The sequence below is a fragment of the Alosa pseudoharengus genome, unplaced genomic scaffold (assembly GCF_046254945.1).
Source record: "Alosa pseudoharengus isolate Yale_2024_CS ecotype anadromous, Long Island Sound unplaced genomic scaffold, YU_APseudo_1.1 YU_APseudo_1.1_scf_3, whole genome shotgun sequence".
Lineage (NCBI taxonomy): Eukaryota > Metazoa > Chordata > Actinopteri > Clupeiformes > Clupeidae > Alosa > Alosa pseudoharengus.
Genome location: NW_027468718.1, coordinates 25444039 through 25456084, shown reverse-complemented (window position 1 = coordinate 25456084; position 12046 = coordinate 25444039). Strand labels below are relative to the sequence as shown.

Sequence of the window (12046 nt, the reverse complement as noted above, 5' to 3'; positions counted from 1 at the left end):
TAAATAGCGCGGCTGCAGGAGGCAGCAGGAAGAGACGGCTGATTGACGCCGCGCCTTCCACAGGGCCTTCAAGGGTGACACCTCTCTGAAGCGCCAAACCCCGAGCGGAGATTGTAGTCTCGCCTCAGCTGCCTCGCCCCGCAGAAGACCACTGCAGAGAGAGAGAGAGAGAGAGAGAGAGAGAGAGAGAGAGAGAAAAAGAGGGATAGAGAAAAAGATAGACGTAATGTGGCTTGTGGAGAGCAGAGCCTCTAGACAGCCATTCCACCATCTTAAAAACAATAGTCATTATTTTGGAGCGAGCTGTCCGGTGCCTTTGGGTCGTTACACATCTATATGTACGGCTAAACCCAGCCACAGAATGAGCTAGCTGCCTGTTGGCCACGAATGAAAATGGGCGAAAGCATCTTGATGCAAACAGTCTTTAAGTATTGCCTTCCTCCAGGCAGCCTCCGTACAGATTATGCAGTTTGAAGCCAGAGCCAGAGACTCTAAATGGAGAATAGATACGATGTGATGGATACAGTAACTGAAGGAAAGGCTTGCTTTCTGTCTCTCAAGAGACATGGAGAGGAGAGAGAGAGAGAGAGAAAGCAGGAGATGGAGTATAATGATGTCTCTCTTAGACATAGAACATGCTGCCCCAACTCTCTGCCAGCTTGCCGTCTTATAAAGGCAGGCAACCACAGGCACCATGGGGGGGGGGGGAGCACACTTTCAACTGACAGGCCCGCGGTGAGTCACCCCTCTGGGACTTCCTGTTGGTGCTGTTTGGGCATCTGGGGAGAGAGGAACAGGGAAAGAGGAGAGAGTGAAAAAGAAACTGTGAAAGGAAAGAGAAAGAGAGACAGAGAGAGAAAGCGAGAGAGGTGGAGGCAGGGTGAGGCGAGACGAGAGGAAGCAGGAGTGAGAGCGCACGACTTGTTTGCAAGACCTTTGCTGAGGTGGAAGGGCTGACGTGATCAAATCATGTCGTTACAGCGTGTGTGCAAAGGGCCCCACGTTTACACAGGAAATCAGAGCTGTGATTGCCCAGGGGAGGGGAGAGGAGGGGAGGGGAGGGGAGGGGAGGGGAGAGGCTGCACACGTAATTCAGGCCAGCCTGAGCCGAACCGCGCGGGGCTGCCATCTCCGCAGCCACAAGTCCCTGCTTGTCCAGCAGCCTCCGCTCCCCCCTCAGCCTCTTCAGCTATTTATAGTGCAAGCCGAGCAGAACAGCCAGAGCCGGGCAGATCTGCAGGCTGCACAGGGACGAGGGACGGCTCCCCCGCCTCCCCCCAACCACCTTCCTCCTGCTCCACCACCGCCACCACCACACAGCCCAGTGCTGCACTCCCTCCTGCGCTTAAAGAAGCTACATCTCTCACAGAAAATCCTTCCATAGAGGTCAGAGAAGTGACAAGTGCAGAGCAAGCAGAGTGTGTGTGTGTGTGTGTTTGTGTGTGTGTGTGTGTGTGTGTGTGTGTGTGTGTGTGTGTGTGTGTGTGTGTGTGTGTGTGTGTGTGTGTGTGTGTGTGTGTGTGTGTGTGTGCGCGCACGCGCACGTGCGCGCGCATGTCTGTGTGTGTGTGAGCTGGTTAGTTAACCTGTGTCCGTGCTCGTGTTGTCCCCTCAGCATCAGCAGGATCTGCTGGCCCTGAAGCATCAGCAGGAGCTGCTGGAGCACCAGCGCAAGCTGGAGAGGCACCGGCATGAGCAGGAGCTGGAGAAGCAGCAGAGAGAACACAAGCTGCAGCAGCTCAAGAACAAGGAGCGCGGCCAAGAGAGTAAGTAAAGCACACACACACACACACACACACACACACACACACACACACACACACACACACACACACACACACACACACACAAACAAACAGAAAGATACGGAACAAAAGACAGTAAGATAGAAATTTCAGCCTTTTAAGAACAAGGAGTAGAGCCCGTGTGTGCCATTGGCTCTTAAACCCTGAGTATGTTGATGCCAGTTCAGAGTTGTATGAGCCAAGATGTACCATGTGCAACATCTCCATGTGAAGTAGAGAAAACATTGTTTCTTTCTAGTGTATCTGGCCTTTGTTAGCCAAAGACGCTGGATTATTTAGCTTATCAAGTGTCCCTTTTTCTGGTTAGGGACAGTATTGTTGGTATATAAGGTATTAGAATGACATGACAACAGACAAGTTATGTAGTGTTACTAATTCCTGAAACATGTTTGTATCAATTTGTTTTGTATCTGTATCAGGAATGAAACTTTTAAGGATAAAATTGTACTCTTACAACTTGTAAGCATTACTTAAAGAAAGTGACACTCAAAACAAAACTATGAAAGAATGAACTGACTGGCTAATCGTCACATTTGAACACTAATTTAGCACAATTCGCTCTAAACACACAGGCATATCAACCCTTTAATCCGAGCATGTGACATGGATAGTGTTCCTTTTTAGTGTACTGTCTTCACATAGGGCAGTGTTGCTAGACCACCAGGCCACTGTTAAGACCTGCACTCAATGCGTGTAAAAGCGAAATACCCACCCCACCAAAAAAGGCAGTTGAATTGGCATGCTTGTTGAGAACTCCTTGTTTTGCCATTCACAGTCGTGTTCTCATTCTTCCTGCCATCTTGCCTGGCACAGCAGTCACCTGCTGACTGGCTTGCACCAAGTGTGCCTGAATGAGAAGTGACATGCTGACAGAACACAGAGGGGCCCTCTGGGACCTGTTTACAGGGCAATGGGAAGATGGCAGAGAGAGAGAATGAGGGAGAGAGAATGAGGGAGAGAGTGCGCTTGAGAACTGTGTGACATCTCTCAACTTTCACAAATACAAACTTGTCACATGCTTAGGAACATACAAAGAAAAGGGGCAAAAAAGGGAATAAAAGATCAACGTGCTGCCGTCTCCCTGGAATTGCTTTGAAAGGAAGCTCTTCTCCAAGAGACTTCTCCCCAGCAGTGTAAAGATGCTGGCTTCAGTTCCTCACACAGATCTCAGGGACAGCATGCAGAGTAAGGATTCCTATATGCTTATTTAACACTGACACCAGGGAGTCTGGGTCTATCTTTGTAATGGTGATCAATGCTGCTTCGATCCTTGTTCTCTCTAGCTTGGAGGAACCATAGAAGAAGTTCTGGTTCCCATGTGGGAGGGAAATTAGCACTGCAGAAGTGCTTTGGGCAGGCCTCTCGAAACCGGAACAGGCCTGCTGGTTTCGAATTGGCCTGTTTTCTTTCCATTGACCTACATTAGGCAGCAAACATCCAAGATAGGTGTCAGTGGCGGTCCTAAAGCAACAATGTTGCCTTCATCAGCTAATCCTGTGTCTTTTTACCAACAGGTGCAGTAGCCAGCACGGAGGTGAAGATGCGGCTTCAGGAGTTTGTCCTGAACAAGAAGAAGGCCCTGGCCCAGAGAAACTTAAACCACTGCATGCCCAATGACCCTCGCTACTGGTATGGGTGAGTGTCCAGGCCAGACCTGCTCCTGCCCCTACACGAGAGGACAGGCATTTGACATACCCCAAAATGTTCAATGGGATTTGCTGTGACATTAGATACTTCCAAATGCCATTTACTGAAAATATTAACCATGAAATTGTAGACTTACTAGTGTGTGAGTTCACATCACACATGTAGTGCGAGGATACAGAAAATAGAGAGGCACTGATATGTCTACTAGCACAATTTTGTCCTGAAACCTTTTGGTCTTTTGGGAGTTAAGGTGTAAACATTCCCATTTTACCCACAAACACACTAACCTGGCAAGTGTAAATGTGCAAATGGTTTTTTTCCCCCTAACGGCGGAAAATGTGTTTTTGGCACCCAGCATCACACTAGTCCCTTGGTGTTTTTTTTTCTGTCTTTATTTTCTGAATTTTTTTCTCAAGTTTGTGTCAACAGTTTTCCCCAACCTTGGATTATTGGTTTAGAATACTGATCACAGGGAATACCTGAGATTACAATGGCCTTTTGTGAAGTTCTCTGCTAGAAGGAGTTTTGATTGGATTAAAAGTTTTAAGATGTGTGCACCCTCACTGCAGATTAGATGACACTTGTAAAGATGGTCTTTATTCAGAGCACCTCAGCTCTGCCTCTGTTCTGCAGTCAGATCCACTTCTGTTTGTACTTCCTTGTCACTGTCTCCATTGACAAGTCGCTTTTTTCTCCTCTTACAAATAGAAAAAAAGTGGGTTTTGATGTCACCTCACAGTTTTTTTTTTAATGTTTAAAAAGGTTTTGAGGAACAAACTTTTACTGTTTTTTTGCCCCTTTCAAAGCCACTGGGGAAAGATAAAGGCAGCGTGCAGGTTTGTGAATGGGTTTGGTTTGTGTCTCTCTCTCTCTCTCTCTCTCTCTCTCCCTCCCTCTCCCTCCCTCCCTCCCTCTCTCTTATTGCGCATTCGTCCCGGCAGCCCTGCAGTGTGGGCTGTGGCGCTGTGATAATGGCGGGGAGGTGGTGGGCGCGCGGAAAGGCTTTCATGTGCAGAGGATGAATATTAACGTCCCTCCACTCCACCACCCCACAGCCCACCTCAGCACCCCGCTCCACTGCACCTTTTCATGGGCTCCTATCTGGCCGAGAGAAGATAAATAAACCCAGCGCCTCTGCCCCAACTGTACGTCTGAGAGCACAGGGCCTGGAGACCTGTGCATTTAGCTCAGTTCAGCCAGAAGGCTGTATTCATGAGCAGTGGGGGGAAAAAGAAACTGCCATGGCCCCTCGTCATCGTTCACCCCAGACCTAGTCTGATTGAAATAACTGGTCTGTTAGCGTGGTGCACGTAGTTGTATGTTTTAGGTTCCAGTCATTCAGATTGGATTGTTTATATTTAGCAGCTGTACAGATCACAATGGAATTAGTGGAATCAGAGGAATTTCCTCATGGATGAGTTCTGAGTTTCTTGGGCCAGCCAGAGATCTGCAGTGCATTACTGTAGGGGTAAATAAAGATGGCTGTGTTTGAAAAGCCCAGCGTTGGTGGAGTTATTCAGGCCTCAGCGACTAGAAGAGGAAGAATGAAACATCCAGCATCCATATTCATGACCCTCCTCTTCCCTGCATTACTTGGCACATTCAGCCTTTTCCCTTCCACATCTCCCTCTTTCTTTCGAAAAAAAAATAAATAACTGAGGAGAGAAAGCAGGAAGGCTGTCTGTCTTTGGAACTTCTGTTGACTTATTCCCTCTCCCGCTGGTACAATGAGATTGATTGTGACAGTTACGCAAAAGAGGTGTGGGAAGGCCAACGGAAGAAGGCAACAAACACAATATGTTTTATTAATCAAAACATTTGCATGCTGACAGCCCGAATGCGCGTCACTTTCCCGTCGTCCGTAATTGCCGACGGAGCCAAAAACATGTCACTCAAGCTCCCAGACAAACTGCATATTTGCGATGTGGGTAAACCGTGGCAGATTGAATTCATGGGCCTGGGAGGTTGCCAGCTGACCAGAGAGAGAGAGAGAGAGAGAGATATGGTGCTGTTTTCTTCAGCAAGAGGGGTGGCCGGGGTCAGATTGGGATTGGTTTGCTGCAATTGAGTTAATTCACCCCACCAGATCACCCGCTTCCAGAGAGAGCATCCATTTCCCTAACATGAAATCAAGTGGCCTACTTTTGACAAGTTTCACCCGCCCTGCAAACTAAAGTCTACATGCTGTTTGTTTGTAAACAAAATGCCAGCTCCCCTTCCCCAAGGCTTCACACAAACGCACGTCAGGGGTTACATGAGATTGCATGCAATCTGACAGGCCACAAATAAACATTGGTTCAAAGTGAATTAGGCCCTAAGGACTCGTTGGGGTTTCAAGCACATTCCAAATGCCTCTCAGGAGCGTAGTGCTCAAATCATTTTAATCTCCGTTGTGGATGTGTGTAGTTAGTGTCTAATGTAGAACCACCCATTGTTTGATTTCTAAAGTAAACGCACGGTCTCATAGTGACATAGCACATTTTGAAATGTGCAAATCTATTAAGCTGCTGTGGGCAGGGCTAGGTATTGGCCAAAGCACACCTGCAAAGGTGTTGTGAAGCCAACGTGTTGTGTGATGTGTGCAGAGGACTATGAAAATGACCGTGTTTGCATAGGGAACTGTTTGACGTGGTGAGCAGCGATTGATGTGTGTGAGTAAAGTTTCTCTGCTTCAGGCTGGTGATACTGAAATCAGAGTTGCAAGGGAACATCCTGTTTTCTAGTGTGCCCACCCCCACACCATGTGCCCAACAGAGACAGAGTCTGTTGGTTTACGTAAAGGCTGCTTATCAACATCTATGTTTGGCTCCACTGAGTAACATTGCTCTGTTTGTTTGTTTGTTTGTTTGTTTGTTTGTTTGTGTGTGTGTGTGTGTGTGTGTGTGTGTGTATAGGAAAACCCAGCACAGCTCCCTGGACCAGAGCTCTCCCCCACAAACAGGGATGTCCACTTACAACCACCCAACCATGCTGGGCATGTATGACTCCAAAGACGACTTCCCACTACGCAAGACAGGTATGCTCCTCCCCTCCTCTGTCTCTCTCTCTCTCTCTCTCTCTCTCACTCTCTCACTACTCGCCTGTCCTGCGTCACCCGTTCTCTGTGCTGCTGTGATGTTCGTCAGCGCTGACGCACCAGCCACCGGTTATCTGCATCTGGCGAGAAGGCCCCGGGTTCAGGCTCATTTGCGGCACCTGGGAGCCGTGCATGTGGCTGCGTCTCCCGCCCTCGTTCCCCAGATTAGATTGGCACTGATAAGGGCCTCGGCGCTCTCCGGTGTTCTGCACGTCCATCGTCAGGGGCTACCTGTCTCTCCCAGCATCAGCATGTCTGAGCGGAGCCAGCTACGTGCTCATCTGTTTTAGCTGGCCCCCCAGTTTACAAGCCAACGTCTGGCTCTCTTGTAGCCTGTATCCAGTTGCATGGTTGCATGCAACCATGGAGTTTAATTTTTTAGTGGGATGAATGAGACATCATATAAGGGGGTAGAATGTTGTGTAAGGTTTTGAAACATTTTATCTGGTAAATAGTTTAACATGCAGTACGCTTAAGAAGCAAAATGGTGCTGGCGGTGCAGCTGATATTGCAGAGCATGTGCCACAACTGCATTTGATAGAAGAACATATGAAGAGTTTGTTGTCTGCATTCCAAACTCATTTTGAGAACTAGTCTTGAAAAGTTTGCAGCCCTTTCAACTTGCAACAGCTCATTCAAACTTGGGATCCTGAACACTGACGGCTTCTGAAAAAGCCCAGTGTGTGGGGCTGTCTGCAGCGCCGACATCAGCAGCACCAGGTGCTCTCATCTTGAGCGGCGTGTGGGGAGTGAAGCACAGACACCGGGCTTCAGACCTGGGCCCACTGTCTTAATCCCAGAGGCAGCAGGGGGTCTGTATTCTCCCTGGGGATGGACGGGGGGGGGGGGTGTCACTCCCAGAAGGCAGTGTGGCTCCTCTGTGTGCAGATGAAAGGGGCCGTCACCAGCCTCTCACTCCATGGATTTGCGGAGGCTGTCTGTGCGTCCGTGTGTGTGCGTGTCCCACTCCTCTAAGCCTCTCATCATAGGCCCGGAGAGGTGCAGCCCAATCACTATCTCCCTCCTCCAGACCTTAGAGAGAGAGAGAGAGAGGGAAGAGGAGACATGCATACCGGTCCAGAGAGGAAAAGATGAAGAGAAGGAGAGGGGGGAAAGGAAGGAGAGGGGGGGGTGGAGAGAAGGCTCATTTACGCACCCGACACTATGCAGTCGCAATCGTTGACATACAAGTATGCAAACTTCTTGACAGGAATCCATACACAAGTTTAAAGTATCTGGCCTGCTTGGACACACGCGTGTATGCACACACACACGCGTACACTCGTACACACGTTGGACATTAACTTCTCGCCTGCCAGCCAGGTTGTCTCGGGGATTTGGGCTGAGTGTGATTAATTGAGTCCGTCTGCTTTTTCGCCGCATTGTTAAGTCTCAGCGGGAGATGAGCGGCTGCCATCACGGTGATGATGGAGCCTACAGTCTGCTGGCCCCTGCCACGCTCCCCACACACACACACACACAGCTCCAGCTCTTGGAAAGTTCTCTTTGGTGGAGGTGTTGGGAGGGAAGGAGTAAAGTCTCAATCATGTTCTCTCCCAGCCAGAGAATAGTAAGAATGAATGTAGTGTGAAGGGGTTTGGGAGAGCAGGGGGTTGACCAGGGGGGGAAGCGGAGGGGGCAGCAGCAGCAGCAGCAGCAGCAGCTCTGGTAGATTAGTATTCGTGTCTTTGCCAGACCTCCCAGGGGAGGACAAGGGTGGGGGGCGGTTTGGAGGCACTGGCCGTGGCCGTATCCGAAAGCTTACTCCCGGCAGGCGGCGGCAGTGGAGGGGGAGAGGCCGTGGCAGCGGGGGCACTTAAGGGCCATTCCTATGCAGGCTCACCCGGGCCCTGGTTTAGATAGCATTACGCCAGGCCCCCATAAATCACGCTGGAAATGGGCCTGTCATGGCCAGCGCAACACCACCAACCCCCCAGTTAGGCCGCGCCAGGCCCCCTGTGAGACCGGAGCAATTACAGCACAGCCCAGAGAGGGAGAGAGAGAGAGAGAGGGAGGTAGATAGAGAGGGAGGGAGGGAGGGGGTGAGGGATCAGCCATTTCAGCTGTCACAGCTGTACAGGAAGAGAAGGCTCACCAACTGCACCAGTGAAGTGTTATGCAGAAACTGCAGTAACACGCACACACGATGACGCTTTAAGGCCAAGTCCTGTTCCCACTCATGCGCAGCATTGCTCTGCCGTGCGTCAGTCAAAATAGCGCAAAGTTACTTCACTGTGACCGTTTTTGTGTTTAGTGTTCCTCGACTGATAAACATTCCCGGGTTGTGCTCTATTTTTAATCCGTTTAATCGCTGGTCGCATTTCCTTCAGAGATGGCAATCGGCGGAAAAACAGACCAATTCCACAGTGCAACATGATGGAACTATATTTAAATAAAGGAGGAAAGGGAATTCGATAAGACAAATCCCAGTGGAAAGCGTAGCAGTCAAGAGCGGAGGAAAAAAGCTAAAAGTTGAGGGGGGGGGGGAGAAAGGAAAAGTTCTGGTACGGTTACAGTTGTTGCCGTTGTGGCTGGGCTTCTTGGAGTGTTGATTCCAGCGCTGCCGCGGCAGATAGACCTCAGTTTACTCTGGCCAGCACGCCGCATTCCGACAGCGGAGCTGAGGAGAGGCGTGTGGCCTGGGTGGTGGTGCAGTCCTCAAACCCACACACACACACACTTTCTCCCTCACACTAATACACACATACACACACACTTAAACATACTGTCTCACATGCACACACCCAGGCAGTCTGTGGACAGCTAAGGGTCTGTTCTAGGCCCTCTTGGCTGTTTGGGCACGGATAGTTGGAGCGCGAGCGGAGAGGGGGGTGCAGCCGTGTTAGAGATGGACGCGGATCGGTAAGTAATCACATAAATGACTGTGAGTGGCCCAAGATGCAAATGAGGCCTCGCTCGTGGTTTCCTCTCCACCAGTAACTGCCCTCTCCTTAGTGCGTTAATATATTAGGGCGCTCTTTTTTTTTTTTTTTTTTTCCGCCTCGCCCAAAGTTGACTTTTCCTGTGACGTCTTTGTGGAATTTACGTATGTAAATGAGCCTCTCTTCCATGTGGCCTCGGCATGGCGGTATCTTTGCAGCCCTGTTCTCGCCGGGCCGAGCTCGAGGAGGGGGGAAAAACAGCGGCTCTGTCTCTGTGTGGCCGCCCGCTGCTGAGGTCAGCCTTTTTTTCTCTCTCCCTGCGCGAGCGCGACACTCCATATGTATCACCATCAGGCAGATAGAGCAGCGCACTAAAGACCCGTCAGACCAGTCACACTGCCGCTTGGCAAGTGTTACGGGAAACCCCACCCAAGCCCACAAAAGACTGTGTGTGTGTGTGTGTGAGGGAGAGAGAGAGAGAGGCTCCACAGAAAGCAATGTGGATTAGATATGTTGGCAAGGCTGGGAGGGCTCACTTTACAGTTTGCCTAGCGCTACACTTCAGTCGTTATCCAGCAGTGTTGCCGTCTGTAATTAGCTTTCAGCGGCTTCCAGCGAAGTCGGCCATAACTCATCTCTCTCTCTCTCTCTAGAGCTCGCACGTGTGTCTGTTTCCGAAAGGGTATAGTCTGTTCAAACTCTGCAAAGAGCCCCACTTGCATACCTCAGTATTAAAAATTCCAGACACCACCTGTCTATAAAATACATGCGGGAACGGAACGTGACTTCCGTAGTTGGAGAAAAACAACAAAAACACTTTGAAAGCGTCCAAATGTTTCATTTAGACCGCCTACAATGTACTAGTTTTGTTATGCAGCCTCAGTGTAGGCTATGATTTTTACATATAGAGGTCTGTGAAGAATGTATAAAATATAGCCTATATGATAATTCACAAATACACTAAATCCCTTGGAAGGCATTCACATGGGGCACATTATTGTTAACGCTTTGCCTTACTTCCTTCCCCAGTGTGTGTCTGATATCCATGACTCCACCAAAGCCAGCCTCATATTAATCACGTAGCTGGCTGCGTTGACGCTCTAATCTGAAAGCAATCCGGTCATAATGAATGGATCTTGACTAGGCCCTGCGTATTACCCAGCTCACCCTCCCACACGCTGGCTGGCCCGGAACATTTGTCCTCCATGTGAGCTTCCTCCTAGCAGTAATGAAGCACCCTTCACATTCCCGGTGACACAGCAATTTGCACCAAGGGCAGGAAGTGAACGAGAGGGGAGCTGAACTGGACTGGACTGGAGGTGGGAGTGAGGGAGCCGGGAATGAGTCAACCCCACTTCTTTACATAATAATGCTGATCAACCTGGAGGGTGCAATTTAGGTACTAATGACCTCGTAATGACAGGTGAGACTGGGGCCAGGGCTGAGTCCATCAGAATGGGCTTGCGTTAGATGGAGGCCTTCTCTGGGCTTCAGCAGGCTGCACCAGACCACCTCCCCTGGGACACTGACCTCTGCCACCACCTCAGTTGAGCTCTTATTCTAAGTTTGATTAATTCACATATAACCTGTTGTCCTCACAGCCATTTTGTCCTCTGCCTTTTTAGTGCAAAGTCTGTTCTAGTCTTTTTCTTGGGGTACCGTATTCTGGTCCTGTTGCATTTTCATCTCCCCATGTGCAATTCTTACTCGGTGATTGACGCAAATGGTGGTTTAGTTTTGTGTTTTTTTCCTCTGTTGATTTAGGCGTCTCCATCACCGGCACGTCTCGCTCGTGTCTCGTATAGAATGCGTGCTTCCTGTCTGACCCAGCAGATCAGCTAAAGTCAGGATGATGAACACTGCAAGCTAAGAAGCTCTGTTGTCCGACTGTTTATCATATCATTCACATGGCACCTGCTGTATCCTAGACATTTGAGAACCTGTGCCTTTCACAAGATGGAAAGTATACAGTATCATATCAGTGCTATCATGTTCTTCATTAGGATTTATCTACCAGCACCCAACATTCAAAAAGCCATTCTTTGAGTTTGCTGGTATTATCTATATAAAATTGGTGTTCTTAGCTGCACCTTTTGTCCATACTACTACCACTGGTCTGTACAGAATAGAGCCTTTCTTCTCGTTTGTGGCAATGCAAGACATCCATATACCTCATTACGTGTCCAAGCCCTCTATGCAGTGGCTCATCTTTACACTTTGCAGTGGTTTGTTTTAGTTTGTTTGAATAAAACTTTCCTTCTCTCATTCTTCGATCGTTGTTATGGGATTAATCCTGTTTCTGTTTGACATGAGATTTCTTCCTCCACGTTGCTGTTATTGTCTCCTGTACGGGGAGGTATTAAATGTTTAATCCATATAGAAAATGGCTTTTAGAGAAAGTAAGCATTGTTTCATCAGATGCCTGTGAAAGCTATATCGATCCCCTTTAAGCCCTCCCTGTGTCATTGTTTGGAAAGGAGTGTTTACTTTCCCTGCCACAATATTATTTGAATCAACAAACCATGTCTATTTTCAATATATGGTTGTCTTATTTCTTACTACCTGTCTAGATTAGCATTGTATTGAATTGTCCACTTTGGCTGACCAGAGGAAGAGGGAGGAAATATGTACTTTTT

At 48.9% G+C, this 12046-nt stretch overlaps 1 protein-coding gene across 3 annotated transcripts in view; it reads left to right on the top strand.

Moving 5' to 3' along the window:
• The window catches only part of hdac4 (histone deacetylase 4), a 156826-nt gene that overhangs the window by 89355 nt on the left and 55425 nt on the right, over window positions 1-12046 (top strand). For all 3 annotated transcript variants that reach the window (XM_076263723.1, XM_076263722.1, XM_076263724.1), the window contains 3 exons: window positions 1616-1766; window positions 3320-3440; window positions 6347-6468. In XM_076263723.1, coding sequence (XP_076119838.1) covers window positions 1616-1766; window positions 3320-3440; window positions 6347-6468 — 394 coding nt within the window. The remainder of the gene's footprint in view (window positions 1-1615; window positions 1767-3319; window positions 3441-6346; window positions 6469-12046) is intronic.